This window comes from Sinohyriopsis cumingii, chromosome 10 (assembly GCF_028554795.1).
Source record: "Sinohyriopsis cumingii isolate HCF-2022 chromosome 10, ASM2855479v2, whole genome shotgun sequence".
Taxonomy (NCBI): Eukaryota; Metazoa; Mollusca; class Bivalvia; order Unionida; family Unionidae; genus Sinohyriopsis; species Sinohyriopsis cumingii.
Genome location: NC_142970.1, coordinates 86189677 through 86213608, shown reverse-complemented (window position 1 = coordinate 86213608; position 23932 = coordinate 86189677). Strand labels below are relative to the sequence as shown.

Sequence of the window (23932 nt, the reverse complement as noted above, 5' to 3'; positions counted from 1 at the left end):
TACCCCTGTGAATCTACGACTTTGGACTGTTTCTCTGGTTTTTACTAGCAAATACCCTATCAAATCCGTGACTTTGGTCTGTTGCAGAAAAATACTATAAGAAAAAATAAAATCCCGCAGGAAAAATAGTTATTATAGTATTTTTTTTGCAACTGTCTGATGTCACTGATTTTTACTAGCAAATACCCTATCAAATCAAGGAAAATGGACGATTTCTCTGGTTTTCACCAGCAAATACCCTATCAAATCCGTTACTTTGGTCTGTTTCTCTGGTTTTCACCGGCAATTACCCTATCAAATCCGTAACTTTGGTCCTTTTCTCTGGTTTTCACCGGCAATTACCCCTATGAAATCAGCGAAATTGTCAGTGGTAAAAAAAAAATATATAAAGTAAAATATTTTTGAAATTCTTCGAATTTCAGGATGGAAATGTCTTTGATATTTTTAAAAATCCTAAAGGATTTTCACTGCAGGATCTTATCAAGATGATCCCGTGAAATGCACGAGTGAGCAACATTGAGGATTTGGTCTGCGTCACAAGTAATCATCGTGATATTGTTTTCGCGGAGTTGCTTCAGCTGAAAATCTGTCAGTAAAAAGTCATCATTGCCGTACTTATCGATGATTATTTTAACAACGCCCGGGAAATGATTTCCGGTAAATATTTTTCGGATGAATTTTTCAAGCGCGCTTTTGTTGTGTATTAAACATTTCACGTGCTGATACATACTATTATTTTCGCGTTCATTTAATATAATTTATTACGACAGTGCTGTCGCTGATGGTGATGTCGTTGGAAACGCCAACGGGGCTATCATCGGAATCACTGGAAACACTTTGTGTTTCAGATTCACAATCACTGTCAGTGGAAACACTTTGTGTTTCATCATCTTCATCACTGACAACAAAATCACTGTCGGAATCACTTTGTGTTTCACTGTCAGAGAGATTTTCATCATCATCATCATACTTCTGGTAATTCGAAGATTTTTTGGACATTATTATGATAGCGATATCGCTAATTGAAAGTCTTTGAAAAAATCGAAGATTTTTTACGACGAAAATCCTTAAGATGGAAATCGTTTCACGATGAAAGTCCTTAGGACTTTACCAGCAAGTTTATACTAACAGTCTCCCCACGCAGGTCCAACAGTCTATGTTGTTGGTCAGTGACTTTAAAATTCATCCTTGTCAGCGTCGGATTATGACACAGCAGAAATACTGGATTGATTGGCTCTTGCACAATCAAAAATCCAGGTGGCTCTCTAGGAGTAAATGAATACAGTATAAAACCTTGCTGGGCTTGATTCGATGTTGTCGTGTCTATGTTGTAACTGCCATCGATGACATCACATACAAGATTGACCGCGACGACATCAGTGATTGCTACGATGCCCGGAAAAATATGCCGGCTATCACTCGCTGTGGAATTATTGTGTGCTAAGATAACGGGTTCTGGTAGTATTCGTTTGTGTTGTGCAAGTATGTCATCGAAGTATTCATCGACGATATCAGTGATGAATTTTCGCAAGATGACCGGGGAAACATATCCTGGCAATTTAAAATTCGGCAGTTCAGCTTCGGTCAGCGAGTACTTATCCAAAAATTGTTGTTTAATGATGGAGCTACTGTTAGTTACTACCTGAATCATTCGTTGGTTAATATATTCCATATCTGCGGCAATCTGATTTAATATTTCGATTTGCTTAATAATTTCTCCACGTGAACCTGTTACATCAGAAAGATGTTTTTGGAAGCGTTGCGTAGATGCGCTAGTTGCGCGCGGTGCTCCACATTAATAGTTTTAAAAAATTCAATAATTTCGCTCAGATAAACACGAAATCCTAATCCTCCCACTCCCGTTGAATATGTTGCACGAGTAAAAGTCAACACAATATCGCCGCCATCGCTAAGAGGCGGGATCCACCTATCCACCGTTGCGCTTTTTATATCATCCAGACGCGTCCTATAAACCGGTGTAATTCCGTGATATGACTTCGCGTCAGTGATATAATCGGATTTCTCGGGTGCAGGGGGTGGTATCGGTGGTACCGGTGGTGGATTTTTAGGCCATCCTAATACTGTTCTGATTGAACTGTTATAAATGTCTACGTGGTAACCCGGCGTTGAGATTTCGATGACCGTTGACAGCGTTGGCTCGTGTGCTGTTATGCTGATCTTTGATTCTTTTCCGGTGACACGTTTTATTTGACGCTGTATTTCTTTGTTGATTTCTTCTATCTGATAACTCCCAGTGGGTAACGCAATGACGTTCCGATCTGGGGTTCCATCAGCGTTATTCTGATACGAAAAAACAAATGAGTTATTCGGCAACTGTCCGTGAAATGATGTCGACCTGATATTGGGCCAACTGTGATATACTCGTAATTGTGCCAACGCGATTTCACTTACTGGAATTGCAGTTGGAAAATTAATATCGAATTCAGGTTGCGTCGAGGACACTGATATCATTGATGTTTTTACCGGAGCTGTATTTGCGGCTATCTCTTGAAGTATCTCCGTCATTATTTATCTTCATCGTTTACAAATGAAAACCGTTTACGGTTTCAGTATTCGCTGCGCGTTCGTAGTCGCGGTATATGTTGGACATCAGCGTGAATTCAGAATCTGATATGTTGTTGTCGTCTACGCTGGATGATATCAACGAGGACAATTTCGAGTAGGCGCTGTTGGCCGCGTTGGCTACCCGCGTATACTCGTGTAATTTTGTTATCGCGCACGAAGATATTTTTTTGGCGATGATGTTGGCGACTCCTGCAATCGTCGTTGAGGCAGAAATTGTGATTGTGATAGCGATTGCAGCCGTTACTGGTGTCAGCGCAGACAATAGCACACCCGTGGATGCAACTACCGCGGATACCGAATACACTGTTATGTCCAGCGCGGTCACACGCCGTTTGTATTTTTTTATTTTTGTTCGCATCTGTCAATGGTGTTTTTCAACGTTGATTGCCATTCGCGTACCTGATCATACCGGTATTGCTGAGCGCCTAATGACGTTGTCATCGGTGTTGTCGTTGATGCTGATTTCATTATTCAATTACGCGGTAACCAATTGAGGCGTTTCTGCGACGAATTCCAAACACCACCAGTAGGATGTTGCGGTTAATTTCTTGTCTGCGGCTTCAAGTATAAATATTTATTCGGTTCCGCTGTTTAGTATTATAGTTACAACCCCGGAATACTTATCGGTGGAATGTCTCCAAGGATATGTTGTGAAGATTTCAAATTTAGCGGCTGAAAACACAGACAACCTGTACACGCCAGTGACCGTTGCTATGTATTTGATAGTATTATTTTGTCGGGACCATGTTGCGAATCCCGATGATACCGTGAATACGATGTTGGTGATATGCCCGGGAGTAACTGTAACGGGGACTTTAATCAAACTGGTTTTGTTAACGATCTCAGGAATTCCCGATACGATATCCTGCTGTGTTTGTTTGATCGTGTCAATGTCGGTCTTGATATCAACGAGTTTCACGTCGACGACTGGAGGAACCCCAAAGAACTTATCCACGGTCTCACCAGTTTTTTGATAGTTTCTTCGAAATCTTGCAAACGCGCCCACGTGAACATCATACTCTGCCCGCAACGTAGTTAGTTCACCGTCAACGGTGTCTACGTATTGTTTGTTTGCGGCATCTTCGGGACCTTCCGGATTTTTTAGAACAGTTATTTTGTTGCCGTTCATGCTGAGTTAGCCTGTCATTGTATCACCGGTCTTCGCTACACGCTCCGTTGCGACTTTTCGTGCATCATCTCGCAGCATCGCAATTGATATCGACGAATCTCTGATTCTGCCGCTGTCAGTGAATACAACGATGTTGTCCGTGACAGCTCCAATAACCCTGCGAATTATGTCATTCCACTTAATGTTACTGGTTCTTAGCTTGCCGTGCCTGTCCTGAAAAATAACAACCTCATCTGGGTCTATCCCGGTTAGATTTAAAAGATCATCAATTTCATCTTTGGTCGCATACGCTGATAAATCGATATCTTTTTTTCTTCCTTGGTTCTGCTTGATCTTCCGTAAATATCAACCATTATCTGTTATGGGGTTGTTTAAATTTGGAAATCATTGATGATTTTTCAACGTGTATTCATGCACGACTTTATGAGGAGGAATCGCTGGATGTTTTGTTATCGCGGCGAGAACATTCAAAACCTCTTGACCACATATCGGAGGATCAATTAATGTTTGCGTTGGTAACGTTGACTGCCAAACTGGAATTGGAAATCCTTGGACGTACCTGAGAAATTCAACTGGCGGTGCTAGCCCGTACGAATCGAAATAGATAATTCCACGCGGATCGATCGCGTAAGCAACCCAATGAGTCCCAGGGCCTTCCTTGTTGTCAAGATTAATAATTCCTGTTTCTGGATTATTCGGTCGTGCTGGTAATTCATCTCGCATAAATACACCTTTGAAGGATTTTATGCGTAATTGTTTAGCAGCATTAAGTAAATCAAAATTGCTTGCTGGAAGTGTTTTCAAAACCTTTTTGGGTACCATGACGCCGGAGTTCCCGGTGGTCTTAGACCCGCTCCGTATTGTTCCACTGGAAGTTTTAAACGATTGGGCTGAGGCATAGTTGTCTTTCGGGGGCGTCTTGTTGGTTTTTGTGTTCTTGTTTGTCTTTTTTTAGACTTTCCTTGTGTAAAATTCCCTTTCCGGTTACTTTCTTTAGTGCCATTCCAGCAGCGGTTCCAACTGCTCCTAACGTGGCTGCCTTTGCCGCGGCGGCTGCTGCTGGTGCTAATGCGGTGGCAATTATTGGAAGAAATGGAAGTATTCCGCCGGTCTTTTTGACCATATCTTTGACCGCGGCCGGAGAGAGATCAATTCGAACTCCAGTCGTGCCCTGATTCGCGCTGTTGAAATGTTTTAGCTGAGTTTTAGTCAGCGACAGCTTGTTTGGACCGCCCGCTAGCTGATCGTGCTTTAACGTTATTGATGTCCCACATGTGCTCGCGTTTTCCGATTGTAATTTCTTCACCTGACCAGGAGTCAGTGACACATTAACGTAACTGTATGACATTTTATTTAATACGAGATTGATCTAATTGTTTACACGTTGCTGCTAGCAATGTTACATATTTTCCACTGTAGCATCGATGACTCTCATTCGTCCACCAACACCTTCAAGTAGCATTGCTTTATCGGAGAGTATGACAGCGATCGCTCTAAAACCACCAGGAATTGCAGGTGGACCAGCAACTGCAGCGGGGAAATCACCAACGTTGGCCTTGAAGTGTATATCAACGACCGATTGTTTGGTTAGATCAAGATGTTCCAGCGAAAAGTAATAAATCGGACACAGCGTTGTGAAATCCAACTGTGATATCTGCAGGCCGGTATCAATATTTTGATCACGTCCCATAAATGTCATCAGACGATGATACGCACGCGCAACTTGATTATTTTCAAAATCTATCACTATATCCTCGGATGGTTCTTGATGTCCCTTTATTCGCAGCGAAACTTCAGAGACAGCAAGTTTGTCAAATATCATATTCGAACGTATTTGACTACTTACTCTTGCGTTAGCCTGGAGTGCTACGAAAATATGTCGTGGTGCTGACACCCCCTGCTGTGATGCTATGAGCCACGTGAATTGCCCAGCACCGGCGCCCTGAATGGAATCTGTAGATGTTGTCAACCATGATATCAATGATTTACCACCTGTGTCCATGAAAGAGAGTAACCGTTGCTCTTCAGCTAACGATGGGGACATTACTGGCATCCACAACGCAAGCTTGAATAATATTACTTTACCAGGATTAACAGCAGGATCATCACCTTCTCGCCAGATAGCGTCGTTGTCGTCACCTTTTCTAACAAGTACAACTGTATGCTTGGCTCCAAAAATAACCTTTCTGACACCTCTGCAAAATCCAAAGATGTGAGACAGCGGAATTGCACATGAAAATCTTCTGCGATTACCTGGTAACATCGATTTACGTGTAGCAAAACCAAGATTATACTCGGGATTTGGCGCCGAGACAGCTGTGACAGCTGCTGGTTTGTCTGGAGTATCTGGTAATTTATTGACAGTTGCTGCAAAAGAGTCAGCTAACATTGAATATCTAATAACAGGTCTTCCATTCGGATGATCAGTATTATCCTTAGCGAACATCATAGTCGGACCAGCCGATCTAGTGTAATCATCTGAGTATCGTGATAATCCGACGATTGTTGTAGCAACGTCAACGTTATCCTAAATCGTTTCAATTTCTTTTCCATCGATGTTGTATGAAGCACTTCTGAATAGCGCCATAATGCCATTGTTAACAAAACCAACCTGGAAATTAGCTCCATATGGTGTATTAGCGATAACATCTGTTACAACTTCACCCGTAACTTCAAGGAATGCTTCAGCGGGTAAGAAATATCTACTTGTATCATGCACTTGTAATTCAATTCGTCCGCGCTGATTGGGCGATCTTGCTTCATAAGAATAATACTGATAATCACGCACAGATTCATCTTTAAGCGTTGGTGCATCCATGTCGAACGCTGGATCAGATACATGTTTGAACATTATATAAAATTATCGTCGTCTAAAACGAAGACCACTTCCTGATATCAGGCTCGTATTTATTTGTTCGGGTATTTGGTTTACTAGCGCCGCAAGTTTTTGATTTGCGGATTGATTTATTACTTTACTGACATCCGCGGGCATAAGTTCAGTGCTCGGCAATTTTACTGGCGGTGGTTTAACCGCGCTAGGTCTACGTGCTAACCGTAACAGTCTGTCCTTGATTGACGTGAATGCTTTACCCACAAGATTAACAATTGCTCCAGGGGCTTTATCCTTGACAACATCAATCGCTTTCATCGACAGTTGTTTCGCAATCGGTAACACCTTAGGGGCTATCCTTGAAAACAAACCCGTAACAACATCACCGAGACCATCTCCGTAGGTTGCTCTGTAGACCGGTAATCGTGAATTCACCACTCTGACTGGACTGGGTCGAGTATCGTGTATGATCATTTTATTTAATTGTTGTTTTCTCTAACTAAAATTATTAGTCGCTGTAATAACCATCTGCGAGTTCATTAACAAGTTCACGGTAGATGCCGATATCCATGATACCACGCTGAAATAGTCGTTGACAGATATCAGCCGCTTCATTAATTATTTCTGGTGAGTTATTTCCGGCACGTTTTCCTCCGATGAGCACTTCTAACCGAGATACATCATCGACGATATTATTAGGACAAGCAATAAAACCAGACCCGGTTTTAGGTTCCAACTTCAATTCTTCAAAAACATCCCCCTCCGGAAGATCAGAGTAAGACGGCGCTGGTTTCTCTTTTTTAGGTCTTCCCTTTCGTTTAGGTGGTTCAGGTGGCGGTGATTGATCTCTCTCTGCGGTAACTTTCTTTTGCATTTCCTTCGCTTGCATTTTCGCGATTTTTTTTTCTTCCTTTATTTTTTTTTGCTTGATCTCTCAGTTCTTTATTATACCCAATTATTCCTGTTTTTATAAAATTATAGGTATCATCATTTGGAGGTATTCGGGGGAGATCTCGATTTATTTTATACACATAATCCCTCCACTCAGCTTGAGACATGCCCTTGGCAGCTTCTGGTTTTAGAAATTCATGTCTGCGACGATAATTTTCGACGATCCAAACAGAAAACTGCCGAAGTTCCTCTACATCAGTCAGTGGAATATTTCTTATTTCGTCGATACCATCTTCGGTAAATTTTTTAATAAATGTTTCCTTGACAGTTACAAGTGGACCTACTGCACCTGGATCAGCTGCGGCTGCTACTTGTTGTTCACTAAGTTGTTTTATTGCTTGAAGCAAACCCTGCTCTGGTTTTCCACCCTCAATTGCAGCCTCTTCTTCAGTTCGTCCTTTGATAGCAGTTAAAACCTTTCCAGTGACTGCGGTGATAGGTTTAAATAATTCCCCTGTGGTCGTTGCGAAACCTTCCTGTGCTTGCTGTCTCTGCTGTAATTTTTCTCTGACACTACCTCTGACAGGAATAAATTTTTTGATTGCTTCAAGTCGTTCTCGAGCTAGTCTAGCAGAATATGCTTCTCCGATGTTGGCCATTATTGTTTACTTAAATTTTTAATTCACAACAGAAATCCTAAAATGATAGCAGCAGAGAGACTGAGCCACCAACGTCGCCGTCGCCCCCCCCCCCCCCCCGTGAAGAAATTATTTTTTATAGTGAGTTATCGCTGTCGAAATAACCCTTCTAGCCAGAAAAGAGGATTTAGTCATCATAGTTTCTGGCTAGAAGGGTTTATTTTGTGAAATAAGAACTTCTATCAGAAATGTTTTTGATAGGGGTTCTGTTGAAACGAAATAGTTGGTGGGCTCACTCTCTCTGCTGCTTCTTGAAATTTCTAGTTTCAGTTAACAAAAGGGGAAAAGTTTAAAATTAAGTGACAGTTTCATGCATTTGACAATACACATACAGTTTATCCTCTGAAATTCTTTTGTTTTCACTGAATGTTAAAAGTACATCAATATCACTTTTATTTTTGTTATTTTTGCAGGTCTCAGATTGAATGGTAAAAGATTAGGATTAATCGGTTAGTCATGCTGAAAGAAACAATAGCTTCAGTCTCATCCAGATACTCATTCTAATATAAGTGCACAAGAGAATGACTTTGACGGACAGACATAGCTTCTGCAGGAGTTGTTTTATGGTACGTGCTTATTAAAAGCCAAGCCGCTGAAATGCTTTTTACCTTGAACTGAATTTTCCACTGTAAATATGTGTTCTATACCTTATCTTATTATTTACTATTGTAAACTCTAGAAAGCATTAAAGTCAGTTGTAAGTAAATTGGTGTCTAAGAAGAAATTTCTCTGTTAAATTGTATTGAGTAATTTGTATGGTCAATTTCATTGGCTATGGATCAATGAATTTATTTGATATCTGACTTTGTAAGTTTATCAGGGTCCCACACATTAGTATATCAATATTCCAGCATTGTCTAATGTTAATTGATTAAACTTTGACTTCTCCATACTAGCTAGACTTGTGTTGCGATTACCCCTCCCCCCCCCACACACACACACACACACAACATACACCGACACAACACTGATGCTACTATTAGCATCTCCAGAATGATAATGAAAAGTTAGGAACCGCCTCTTTTATATCAATCTAAAAGTACTCCTAAAGCACATGATTTACTTAAATGTGTGATTTCGTTAAGTTTGCTAGAAGAGTTTATAGGAACTTTTCACTTCTGTCACTGATAACTAACATAGCATTTATGTCATTCCCTCCTAAAATGTATAACTTCCATATCTCTTCTTGGCATTCATGAAACATTGTAAAGGAATTTTGGTTCTGTACTGACGCTATGGTGGTAAACAAAGACCAAAAGCATTGTAGGTTGCAAAAAATTAGAAATCTTTCAAGAAATGCAGTCAGTCATATCTCACAATGTAAATAATGCAGTGCTTTTTGCCGCAAAGTAGTAGTTTTTTTAAAAGCGTAATACCATTTTTAGTTTTGTGCACAAAAACTTTTCCTTTATACCATTGTACTAGATAATATCTAGATATGTGATATGTACACAACTTTTGACATAAACCATTTTCAGCCAAATTCTTAAGGTGGCAGGGTCCACTTTCATAAATTGGCCCCTGGCAAATTTCTTAACTTAAGGCTATGGTGTGACTTTTTCAGCTGTTATTGTTTACTATTTAAAGATATGGATATATTTGTGAACTAGGTGTTTTTGGCTTGTGTTGTTCTTGAAATTGATGTCAGGCATGTACACCTTCTATAGTTGCTCTGCAGTATGTTGATAGTGAAATACCAATAGTTGGCTAGGAAGAAGAGCTAGCCTCCCATAGCAGTAGACACGTGGGTTCAAGGCAACTAGAGTATCTCAAAAACGGCTTGGATGACAGCTATTCTGAATTGCATCAAACTATTTAGTAGACAATGTTTTTCAAAATTTTAATCCAGCGAAAGGGCTTGCGTTTGCACTGTGAGCACCACATGCTGTCAAAAATGTCCTTTGGATGTGAAAAATGCATGTATAAAATATGGGTTATGTGCATAAACTTCTTCTGCTATGAACTGCCATTGGCGTCTCTGGTCAAGTGAATAATATTAGCATGCTTGGTTTTAAAATAGTTATCTAAACATATGGACCTTTTTGACCTCACTTGTGTGTTTGATTTTTTATGACTTTTTATGCTAGGTCGCTGATTGCGGTATTAAATTTGTACATAAAAACTGGCCCCTGCCCCGTTAGCTTCGAGTACTTGCCTCCCTTGCAACGACTCTCTTCTCGGCCGCAATGTCTGCCTTGTTTCCTGCCAAAACGACTACGATCTGTGAATTAGCCTGCTGTCTCAACTCACTCACCCACGTGATCGCGGCGTTGAAGGATTTCTGTACATAGATAATGGCAATTTAGAAACAATAATCGTAAACACTACATTAAATAGATGATAATACATGTCACCATGTGATATTGCTTAATGTCTCACAAGTAGGTAAGATGATAACACACACATGTCTGCGTCAGTAGTAAATGGGAGACGTATACGTTTTATAACTAATGAAAACACCGTCTTCAGTTCCCGTTTGACACAAGGTAAGTCACTAGTCTGTTCATTTATTATATCATACACATATAACTAGAGGTCAAACGTACAAATCATTTGCACAGAAGAGACATCAAAAAAGTCAGCATAATCTAGACGAATGGGTTGTTTTCACAGACGTCGCGACTGTGGGGGCGAATACCCACAACTGAACACGTGTGCACCTTACGTCGCCATTTTGATTCCCTAACAAACCTTTGGCAATATCAGTCAAAAAAGAAATCTGATTTAACTGTCGATAAGGATAAAGAGTACATCTAAATGTTACACAGATTATACTTAAAAGTATGTGCCCTTGTAGCACCAAAGACAAAATAAAGCTGAATGTTTCCTGGTTTGTATCTAATAGTGAGGTTGAGCTGCAAAATGCATATTGCTGTCAAATAGGAATGCATTTATTGTTGACAAACATACAATACTGCGATTTTTTCTAAAACATGTAAGATCTCCCGAATATTGTCATCCGAAGAGAGTACTTCAGGACAATGATCTTCGAGATACAGTAACAATTTCCGAATTGAAATTTCATAAAATGTGTATTATGCCAGAACTCTTACGTAAAAATACTTTTCGCGAAAATATGTGATTGTACCAAAGACAAACAAATTTTAATTAGTAGAGTCAAATATAGTATTTGTGGCGGAGATGATGGACGGAGGCTGATATTGAATAAAAACAAAACTGTTCACAGATGTTTCATCTTCACTGTATTAAAATGAAACATGTGCCTAACCAAACATGTCTTTAAATTTTATGCCTAAATCGAATATTCTTGAAATGCCTTTATAAATATTAAATTATTTTTTATTTCTAACTCCAATGCCAACCAAATGATTGATTTCAGCCCCTGAAAATTTAAAATCTTTACATATTTCTACTTGTTTGGGTATCGTCACAAAATTCAGTCTCGTGCGGTCAGCATGCACAGCAGGATGTGATGTAACAGGATATCCGTACGCAAACAATTGAGATGTTCTTCCATATTATATCGAATAAGGTCACAATTTGTACTTCCAATTCCGTAAACACGAATGTAGTTTTAGTCTATTTTTAGAACATTTTTTTCCTCTCTCATTTTGGTGGTGATAGATGGGTTATATTTATTTTTTGTACGGATATAACGGCAATTGTTTCTTCTTGAGAATATGAGCTCAGGGTGTGGTGCTCCGTTTGTAATTCGGCGACAGTGTACAGTGAGTAATAAGGCCTTGTTGATGATCCGGAAGTGAAATCTGTTCTGTTTACATGCTGCTTTGTTGACAATCCAGCCTCTCAAAAAAATGCAGGTCAACCTGACAGGAACTTCACCGTGAAGTCATCTTTGAAGTTATTTTAGATTAACATATGATTTGTATTGATTGTCACACAGTGAAAAGGTCAGTATTGAGAAACAAATGTAGAGAACATGTAGCAAAATAAATTGTGTTCTATGTCCTGTCAGTGCAGTATTGGAGTAAAGTTTCAATTGGTATAAAATCTTTAGTATTAATGATAGACGCGTGAAATCTGAATATGTTATGTATATTGATTTTAAAATATAAGAATGAAATTTTAATAAAAAAATTATTTAAAATTTTTAATGATTTTATTTTTAAATCCAAAATGCACATATATAATATTTTTTGGAATCATATTAAATGATATTAGCATGTATATATTCCTACACCGTATACAATTTCCAATGTTGGATATTTGTCACATTTTGTCAGAGAAAATAACTTTGTAAGTCAAAATCGGACCTTCATTTAAAATACACAAAAAGAGATGAAAACTTTATACTAGAACCTACTCAAGTTCTCTGCTAAATCATTTTAAACTGTCTGAGAATGAAATACAGGTGAAAGGGATAAAATATACTTTCCCCAGGTATATTTACCCTTGGATGTAAGAAAACAGCAAAATGATGTAAGTTAATACAAAATGCATTCATTCATTTTATTGTTCCGTTTGATTAAGATATTGACTGGTGTAGTGCGGCATTGTGGTCTATATGATATTATGGGAATTCTAATGATCCATCTTGCTTTATGCATTATTAATTACTAATAATATTTGTTAACTGACACTCTAAGGATTACATAAGAACTATTCAAGCAGATTATTTGAATTTAACTTTGTGCAACTGATCTTGACATGGTTACATATCCCACATGATCAAATATCCATATATTTTAGAATGTTTGGGATCAAATGTTCCCATTCAGTGCATCATATAGGCTGATGTTGTACCTATAGTGAATCTGTAAGGCACATTTCTGGATGTGTGCACTGAAAATATCCAAAAATGTTATTTTCATCATGAATATGCCTATGTATGGTAACATATTTCAACTTAGTACTTTGACAGAGTGCGGTATTGAAGCATCAGCTGATATCTGATTCCACTGAATCAATAAGCTTAATAATTGGTAACCAACACTCTTAAAAATACACAATAAATGTTCAAACAGATGATTTGAATTATATTTGCACATTTGATCTTAACAAGTACATTGTATATGTTCACATATGCAAATTTCCATCCTTGTTTACAAGTTTTGGGGAACAGATTTTCACATTTAGTTAATGATATAGGATTTATTGGTACCTATAGTTGATCTGTGAGTTCACATTTGGCTGTATTCACTTGCAATATCCAAAATTGTTATTTCCGTCAGGAATAAGATTGCTTATAGTAATATATTTTAATTTAGTACATTGTCACTTTACTTTCCCGTATAATAGTATGTACTAATGTTTGCACCAATGATCAAACCTCACCGCCCCAACATTGCCTTAAACTTTATGATACATAGTCTACATGATTAGTTATTTAACATGTAAATAGCTAAATATGCTTCTAGAAGCCTCACATATGTTTAGGATCAATTTATCACTTTAATACATGACCATTGCTTCACATTTCTGAGTGTCACACTCTCAAGTTTAATATTGTTTCCCATGCTTGCAACCTTAACGTTGTTTTGAAATCACCATATCTAACACATTTTAACTTCATTGATATATATCTTACTGTTTTCTAGAAGTAAGTGAAACATATTGTGTCTTTTCAGATCTAACCTGTTATCTGGAACAAAGTGTTAGAGTTGGATCAGCTTGGAAGCTCTCTTGTAGTCCGGTGGTGATAGCAAGGTTTCATAAGGGCATGTGCAGTGTACTGCCATAAGTGACCAAGATTAGTTCATATCACCACACTGATATATAGCACTTCAAAGACATGGCTTAGGTTTTCATTAGAGAGATTAGCACCATTTTTCAGTATGGTAGAGCCTCCCTAGAAACTATTTTCCTATCCCATTGTCACACTTTGTAGTTATCGACATTGAAATGGAATGCATTTTTGCTATAAAACATGGCAGTGGTCCCATCAGAACTTTAAATCTGAGTGCGCTATTAGTTATAAAATTACTGCCTAAGTACGTGACACAATAAATGTGGAACACAGCACCTGTCATTGCTTCTTTAGTATGTACACCTATATGCATCTGGACAGGAATATTGCGGTTTGCTGCCAAAATCACTATGATCTATATTGCTTCACTACCCCTGGGAAAAATGTTATCAGTTGTAAAGAGCCAAAATACCATTTGTTTAAAATACCATTCATTAGTTAACTTTGCTGTCTAAAATTTGTCAAACTGAGTTTAAAATCTTGTATGAAAATTTAATTTTCCATAAAATTTAGTTTACAAAATTTAAATGTTTATTTAAATTGCCATTTAAATTTATTTTATCAATATTTTAAAAAAATATCGTTAGACAGAACCTATCTTATATTACAATTAGGTTTTTACTGCATTGAAAAATTCCTATAATTAAGGAAGATAGAGCAAATTTAGTTTTGGTTTCTCAAGAGCACTTGGACCAAAACCTGCAGCCTGTGGAACACCAGCACTACATACTTTCTGACAGGTGTCACATGTTTTGTTTGCAAGGAAATTCAAAAAGACTTCATGCATCAAGTTGAAATAGGTGTGGTATGCAAATAAAAAAGATTGACTACAATTCGCATAAAAATTGGGCCTGTCAGGAATCAGGTCACAATTCGTACTTCCAGTTTAGTACCCACAAATGTAGTTCTAGTCTATTTTTAGAAGAAGAAAAAAAATCCTCTCTCATTTTGGTGGTGATAGATGAGTTATACTGATGCATTTTTGGTAGGGATTTAAGGGCAATTGTTTATTTTTGAGAATGTGAACTCAGGATGTGGTGTTCCGTGTGTACTTCGGCGACAGCGCACAGTGATTAATAAGACCTTGGTGATGATCCGGAAGTGAAATCTGTGTTCTGTTTACACGCTGCTCTGTTGACAGTCCAGCCCCTCAAAAAAATGCAGGTCAACCTTTGACAAGAACTTCACCGTGAAGTCATCTTTAAAGGTATTTTAGATTAACATATGATTTATATTGATTGTCACACAGTGGAAAGGTCAGTATTGAGAAACAAATGTAGAGAACATATAGTAAAATTAATTGTGTTATATGTCTATATGGGAAGACCAATGTTGTTTGGTGCCGGTTTGCCTGGCTAAGGAATCCGAATGGCGGATATGGAAGTGCACACGTTTTCTGACGTAACGAACAAACAACTGATTGGTACCGAGTAAAGTGCCTAATGTTTGGAGCACTAACACGCAACTGCTAAATGCAAGTCATACAGGTAATGTAGGCCTTACGTACCAATTATTTCAGTAATGGGTGTAATATTTAAAATTTGATTACACCTGCCTTGTGTTAACGCTTATTCACTTTATATCGGTCCGCATACGTCCATATTCATGTGAAGGTCGTTATATATACACCCGATAAACACATACGGCAAGAATAATTATTAAATTACGTGGACATTTTGATCCAGCTCATATGTTGTTGTTGTTGTTGTGGGGTTTAACGCCATTTTTCAGCACACGATAGGCTATGCATGGCGGCCAGTATTAATGGTGGAGGAAGAACCCGATAAAACCCTGGGAAGAAGCACCGACCCACCAGAAGCTACTGGCAAGCTTTCTCACATACCCACATTGGCCGGATCCTAGACTCGAACCCACGCAGACAGAGGTGAAATGGCAGTGATCCGTAACGGAGAGCGCTTTAAACCACTCGGCCACTCGGGGCCCCCAGCTCATATGTAATCGAGTGTCAAATACTTTGATGTTACAATGAAAGCTGCGCGTATTATAGAATGAAAGTGTGTTTGTGTTTTTGGATTTTTAGCGTAGATTTAACAAATTGTTGGACATACCGCTACGAAGTCTGCAGTGTGGCAGTTTATAGTGATGTCTAGCACTGGGACATCATGCCGCAGACATGTAGCATAATGTCCCACCCAGTCACATTATCCTGACACCAGGCCGACCAGTCCTAACACTAGCCTCTTAATGCTGAGCTTCTAGCGAAGCAGCTTTATGGACCATTACAAGTCTTCGGTATCACTCGGCCGGGGTTTTGAACCCGCGAACTCCTGCATCCGAGGCGGACGTTCTAACCACTAGGCCAATGGAGCGGTATAGAATGAAAGAATTTGAACCAGCCTTTTTATTTTGTTATCATTGATCTGATTTCATTTTTTATCCAGTTTTGTATCTGGCAACCATTCTAAAGGTGCATAGTGATCAATAATTCATGCCAGAAACCTTTCTTCATGACGTTTAGGAAGCAAAGCATTCATTAATCAGAATTCAGCACTATGTAGTTAAATTATATCAATATTAAACGTTGTAACAAGAACTAGCATTTTTATTAATTTCAGTAATTGCGGGTGCATGGACAAGTGACATATACTTCAGAATTTCTTCACCTGAGAACGAATGAATGAATTATCGCTCATATTAGTTTTGTTAAACGATAACATGATGAATAATGGGCAATAAGTGGCGTTTACCCGTGGACCTGGGTTAGAATATCCGTAGAAGAGTACGAATTAAAAGTTCTCTAACCTGTCTGATAGTATTTGTTGCATGGACGCACTCACATTGAGGCAAGGATCTTGCTCATAACCCCCCCCCCACCTCGGATTGTATCTCTAATTATGTTTTGCCTACACTTGTAAACCTTAATAGCTAACAACTACATGTCTGCCCTCCACCCCACCTCCAACCCCAAAAAGAAATTATAAATATTAATAATGCCTAGTATTAGCAAGCATTCTCCTGTAGCATCCATGAAGAGCACTGTCCGTCTGTCCGTTCTGCTCTCTCTCTCTCTCTCTCTCTCTCTCTCTCTCTCTATATATATATATATATATATATATATATATATATGTATATATGTGTGTGTGTGTGTGTGTGTGTGTGTGTGTGTACATTTGTAATATGACTAAAATCATCAAAGCTCTTACAGCGTTTGTTATATCGTAGACCACAATAGCTGCCTGGGCGCCTCTGTAATACATCGGAGCTAGACTGTGGTACCTTTCTTGTCCTGCAGTGTCCCAAATATCGAACTTCACTGAATGACCCGATCCAGATACGTTTATCGTCTGTGTGAGAAAGGCAGCTGCAATAATAATATTAATAATAAGCAGCAGCATCGTGGAGACCATAGAAGAATTTTAGTAGGAGAAGAAGACCGCTCAAAAATAGTGAATGAAAGTAAGAGTATCAACGAATAAGGAAACTGGAAATAAGATTGGTGTGGGGTCGAGCCTCAGGCAAGACCAGGTGGGTATCTGAGAAAGCTTGCCAGTACGTGGAACTGTGGTTCACATCGGGGGTTTCCCGGGTGCTTCCTCCACCACTTTTACTGACCGCGACATATAGCCTATCGTTACTAAAATATGGCGTTAAACCCACACCAACAAAAATGAGGGTTTTACTGGGTGATGTAGAAGAAAGGAGCCGGAAGAAATACAAATTGCAGAACGGATCAAGCATTAACTGTGGCAACAAACTTGATAAGGCCAGGAAAATTAAATGACTTGATATTCAGAAGCAAAAGCAAATAGCCAGCCTCATGATTGGTGGGTACATCAAGCTAGACTGAATCACAAACCCTGGACAATAGGGATAACGGGCTTGAATAAAATGGTATGAAATGGAGATGAAAATCAAACAAATAATATCTCTTTAGATGGTCGGATGCTGATGGGTCATGGGAACATTATACGACCAGAGATTGGAACACATGATCTCGGGAATAAACAATTTCGACATTAAATGTGCCCAGCCGTAAATCACATATATATGTACATTACTGACTCCAGAAAATAACCTCTGGGTGTGTGTTTGTGTTTGTGTGTGTGAGATAGATAGACAGACATACAGACACACAGAAAGTGTGTGTATGCGTGTATATGCATGTGAGAGAGAGGGAGGGAGCGTGCGAAAATGGAATTACCTCCGATGGTAGCCTCGCCATGTTCGTGGAATTCCCCTCTCACAAATCTTAGAGCTATACTTGATTTTCCAACCCCCTGGTCTCCTAGTAAGACCAGCTTGACAGTCTGTAATTTGGGACCATTACTTGTCTGCTGTGAATTTGAATTTCTTTCTTGACTCTGATTCGATTGTCGATTACTCATTACTCCAATTTTAGCTGAAAGATTCTGAGAAAGACAAGAGAATGCATATACCCGTAATGGCACAAATGGACATTTTAACCAGAACACATTCATCACTTGTCAGAATTTCTATTTAATGGCATTTCCATTGACCATTTGCATGTCGGGACTAACTGATATAACTTAACTGTCTAGTCATAAGTAACGTCCACAATTTATTTAAAATACTTACGTTTTTATTTTTATTCGATCCAATCGAGAAAGAAAAGAGACATATTACCTTATTTTCATGTAAGTAATGAGTGCAGAGACAGTTCCATCGCATACAGTATAAACTATGTTCATGTGATTTTGTATTCTTCTATGATTTTGTATTATATGGAATATGGTATCATGCATTGAACAGATACAGACGATTAAACCTTCTCATGGAACCATGACCTTTCTAGACTAATACTTTTCAGAATTGTCATCTTTAGTAGACTGTGTGTTAAGTGTGGAGACTTGTGTCCGACCTGTTTGCAAAAGGACAGGCGTGTTGACCTCTGTTTTGATTAACATTGCTCGCTTGGTGTCGTTTCCTTGTCATATCAATGAAACGAAATATTGAAAGATTATTGTTAAGTTAATCCGGTACTGAATAATCAAACGATAACTGCTTATCGCTGACCACTAATGATACAAGACATGAGTAAAAGGTCTCGACATTTTGCAAGTTCTAACCGAGCATAATTATTTCTTGAAAGTGCAGTTGAAGTGAAACAACAAATTAGCGAGCTAAAATATACAAGGGAATGCAATGTTTAAAACGAAAATATTGGAATAGTTTATTTTTACACGGGATAAATAATTATACTGGTTTTTATTGTCGTTTTTTGTGTTCTGTAGACTCGGTTCAGAAAGGATATGAAATTTGTAATGAAAGGAATGATACATACGGTGTAACAGCTAAAAGGAAATTGCAGCAAGACCCAACTAACAATATAGTATTCAAGAAATCAGTATGCTTTAGTGTACCTCGTCATCTAGCAGATACGTGGGTAGGTAACAAGTTCAAAACTAACGAGAACTACTCATAATAAGCATGTCTTTATTAGCACTAAACGGTACATCAGCACCGTAATGGATACATGGTGCCAATTACACGTAGGGTTCTTAAAATGACCAACGGAATGTTTTCCACAAGCGTCACAAAAGAAAAGAAAATTCACAAGTGGAAGAGACATGGGAAAAAAATACACAATTTTTTTAAGTTCAAGGGTAAAATAATTTCGATAAAAATGTATCAAGTAGGCGTGGGTTTTCTTTGTATTATAAGTCTGTACATTTCATAATGGAAGACATTCAATTAACATATGCTAGCTAATTATTTTACATCTCAACTAATTGTGCAGCAGAACTAAACTGTTATACAACTACCTCGCAAACAGTGACAACATCAGGGGATGCTAATAATCAGATAATGTTGTATTTTGTTATCGATGTTCTGGTGTTTTGTTTTCCTTTGGTTTCATACTGTCGACATGTCATAAAGAACATCTACAAACACAGTCTTGAACGAAGAAAATCTATTTTGATTTACGCACTGAAAACTTCGCAATGCGCTTAGAGAAACATATAGACTAGCTCTGCCGTATATTACCTATGTACGTCATTTGTACGCCATTTGTACCCCATATGTACGCCATTTGTACGCCAGAAAAGCCATAAAAACTGTCTTTTAAAAAAAATGTTCCCGGATGTTTTCGGAGATTTTCAGCTGGCAGAAAAGAAATGTTTATAAAGACACCCACCCCCTACATGACACGAAGTTCAAGAATATGCCTGGATCAGGACCAAATAGTGTTAGATGATGATCAAAGAAAGTCAACATGCTTTACAATTCAAGTACTCTGTCTGTCTGTCTGATTATGTCTGTCTGTATGTCTGTCTGTCTGTATGTCTCTCTCTCTCTCTCTCTTCCATATCAAGCGGCAAACAACACAAGATGTGTTCTGTCCTTCTCTCAAAACTACAATGTACACGAATATATAATGAAAGTGGGTCAAAAGGCATCATGTAATGTATGCGTGATACTCAACATTCTGTCCACAAGTAGCGGTATCAGTTTTTCATCAAGCATGAACTTATAACCTTTAGATAATATTTCTCATTAAGTGCTATACGGTGTTCAAGAGTGACATTTGGGAAAATTCATATCAATTAAATCCTATTTAGTACTTGTATTATCATGCGACCTTGTCATTTGACCATGTTGCGTGTGGGTGGGGGAAATGTTGTTAATCTTCGTATTTTTCTATATTTTTCTAGGTTGAGCTAAACATTGGCACGACTTTGTTGTTTAGCATGAAAGCGCAAATTGTTCATATAAAAACCATCTTCATGTGAGGCAAAGCGGACAAATTCGTTGAATTAGGATGTTTTCTCGCATAAATGGACTTAAGTTATGCACTTTTTCATTATCAGTAATCCACCCACATGCCCATCCAAAAACCCCAATGCCCCCCCCCCCCCCCATAAGTGACCCGAGAGCTTAGAGGTTAACGCGCCGGAGTCGAGATCAAATTGATGCGAATCTTACCGTCTGATCAACCGTATTCGAAAAACGTGGTGTGTCCTCAACTTCGAAGGCCTCGGCACTAGTTAACCTAGTTGTGTTGATGTGCTTATCATACCCACACGTCCAGTGGCGTCGCTAGGGGGGTGCGGGGGGTGCGGACCGCACCGGGTGACACCATCTCAGAGGGGTGACACCAAAATGAAAAATTGCAAATTTTACAGAGCACACACTGCTCGGTCTAGTCGGATTTCATAAGCGGATAACCGATCATAGTTAAATACATGACTAGCAGGCACAGGGTGCCACCATGCAGTCTGCAAAGCGTCTGGTGCTTATTTTTATATTATACTGTGGAAGAAATCCATGGTGGAAGTCTGGAGGGGTGACACCATGAGTTTTCCGCACTGGGTGACACCAACCCTGGCGACGCCGCTGTCCACGGCATCTAAATTATTATCCTATACATATCTCTCTCTCTCTCTCTCTCTCTCTCTCTCTCTCTAACACACTAAACATTAGATTGTTTGAGTCAAGGTCATATAAACAGGATATAAACATGGCTTAGTCGATATATTGTTACACTCACACTGACATGAAACACAATAGTGAGTCATGACTTCCCGTGAAAATGTGCTGCGAATAACCATGATGAATAAATTACATATTCATCTATTGTATAACTTGTACCGGCATTCTAATGCGCACCTATTTGACTTTACTGATACAGTTATATAATTAGTAGGGGAAAACATGATTTAATGACTGTATATTATCATCTAATTTACTGTCAAATAATAAAAATGTGATATTAGTGGGGGATAATATGTTTTCCTTATTACCAAATACAATTATATATTTGTTTGTTTGTTACCTGACATTAGAAATCTAATGTTTCTTAAAAAATATTCTCGAAAATGTGCACTCTGCTCCCGCTTTTAAAATATAATTATCAAAAATGTCCTAGTTTCCATAGAATTACATCAAACATTATTATAAATGCCTCCTAGTTTTCTGAAAATTACATCAAAACATTATTAGAAATGTGTCCTACACCTCAAGGTTCCTCCCCCACCCACCCCACCCACACCCCCCAATTATACAAGGGCCTCGTTGCGATTTCCTGGTCGTAGAGGTGATGCTGACGGCTATTTCTTGTGGTTTTACTGATGCCTGTTGCTTGTGGATTTTGTTTTATAAGAGTCATCACGGTGTTCGTCGCTAAAAATTTTAAGCTCGATATCGTGAAATTGGGCTAGAGGCAAGCACACGCGCACGCGCACGAGCTCGCGCGCGCGCGCGTGTGTGTGTGTGTTGCTTTTTATGAAACAGACTTTTCGAGAATGTAAGGTTAGTCAAATTTGCTGAAACAAAATAAACACAAAAATGACCGCATAATTTTCAAATTTCACGTTAACGATGCAGTAGCAGAAATGTTGTTGTTCTAGGGTTTAACGCCATTTTTCAGCACAAGATATGCAATACATGGCGGCCAGTATAACTGGTGGAGGAAGAACCCTGGCAAACCCAAGGAAGAACCACCGAACCGTGAGAAGCTACTAGCAGGTTTTCCCACGTACCCACGCTAGCCGAGCCTTGGACTCGGACCCACGCAGACAGAGGTGAGATGGCAGTGATCCGGAACGGTGAGCGCTTTAGACCACTCGGCGACTCGGGGCCCCGTAGCAGAAATGTGCGCTTTGGGTAAATAAACAGGGGCAGTGGTAAAAGTTGTATTAATGTATAAGAAGAGATCGTGGCATAATAAGTTTGTAATTGTCTAAGTTAAAGCTCTTTACTTTCGTAAGACAAACACTAATAGAGAGAAACAAACAAAATATCAACAAGCAAAATGATGCAATAATATGAATAAGAAACTTGAAACAAACAGTTAAGAAATGAGTCCTTATACTGTGTTGAATTGCTACTCGCTCACCCAAAAGACGCTGTTCACTGCCTCCTCCTGTGAGTAAGCACCATATTATAAAGTGGTATTTGCTCTTGAAATCGTGTTTAATTGTATCCTAATGTTTCAAGATATTACAGTATATATGACATTGCTTATATACGCACGTACAGTCTGGTAGAATCACATAGTTACTGTCATTCTAAAGCAGGGATGACAAAAGAACATTAAATGATAAACGTATTACAACTGTGACAATTAATAGCGAAACATCATGCTTATCACCTGATAATCTACGTGTGTTAGATATGTTTCCACTCCGTCTTCCTACACCTGCCTCTTACCGGAATGATGTGTATTGGTTATTTGTCTTCGCTCTACCGCCATTCAAGGTCTATCGGTTAGTCATGAATATATATATATATATATATATATATATATATATATATATATATATATATATATATATATATATTGATTAGTACATGACAGCTGAAGATATCGAAATTGTAAGCATATATATCATACCTATTCTAGAAGACCAACCTCCGTGAATCACAGTAAATCGCTCCCAATACCAATGACGGTGACTGCATTAGTAATGTGTAAAATAAACCTTGAAATGTACGCAAGCCTTTGCTACACTGATACAGTGCAGACTAATATTAAATCGTACGCAGATCATTTTATTCAGAAAACTATTAATCAAGCATGAACTTATAAACTTTAGATAATATTTCTCATTAAGTGCTATACGGTGTTCAAGTGTGACATTTGGGAAAATTCATATCAATTAAATCCTATTTAGTATTTGTATTATCATGCGACCTTGTCATTTGACCATGTTGCGTGTGGGTGGGGGAAATGTTGTTAATCTTCGTATTTTTCTATATTTATCTAGGCTGAGCTAAACATTGGCACGACTTTGTTGTTTAGCATGAAAGCGCAAATTGTTCATATAAAAACCATCTTCATGTGAGGCAAAGCGGACAAATTCGTTGAATTAGGATGTTTTCTCGCATAAATGGACTTAAGTTATGCACTTTTTCATTATCAGTAATCCATCCACATGCCCATCCAAAAACCCCAATGCCCCCCCCCCCCCCTTCATAAGTGACCCGAGAGCTTAGAGGTTAACGCGCCGGAGTCGAGATCAAATTGATGCGAATCTTACCGTCTGATCAACCGTATTCGAAAAACGTGGTGTGTCCTCAACTTCGAAGGCCTCGGCACTAGTTAACCTAGTTGTGTTGATGTGCTTATCATACCCACACGTCCAGTGGCGTCGCTGGGGGGGGGGGGTGCGGACCGCACCGGGTGACACCATCTCAGAGGGGTGACA

The 23932-nt window shown here is 38.7% G+C and overlaps 1 protein-coding gene across 3 annotated transcripts in view; it reads right to left on the bottom strand.

The window, feature by feature from the left end:
- Positions 1 to 23932, bottom strand: part of LOC149790517 (ras-related protein Rab-5A-like) — a 51057-nt gene that overhangs the window by 16906 nt on the left and 10219 nt on the right. For 2 of the 3 annotated variants that reach the window (XM_089972569.1, XM_089972568.1), the window contains exons 2-4: positions 17965 to 18172; positions 16967 to 17124; positions 10290 to 10415 (exon numbers count right to left, since the gene is read on the bottom strand). In XM_089972569.1, coding sequence (XP_089828695.1) covers positions 10290 to 10415; positions 16967 to 17124; positions 17965 to 18148 — 468 coding nt within the window. In that variant the 5' untranslated portion in view covers positions 18149 to 18172. Of the gene's footprint in view, positions 1 to 10289; positions 10416 to 16966; positions 17125 to 17964; positions 18173 to 23118; positions 23256 to 23932 lie in introns of those variants that run through there. The other variant, XM_089972567.1, reaches the window with a different exon arrangement.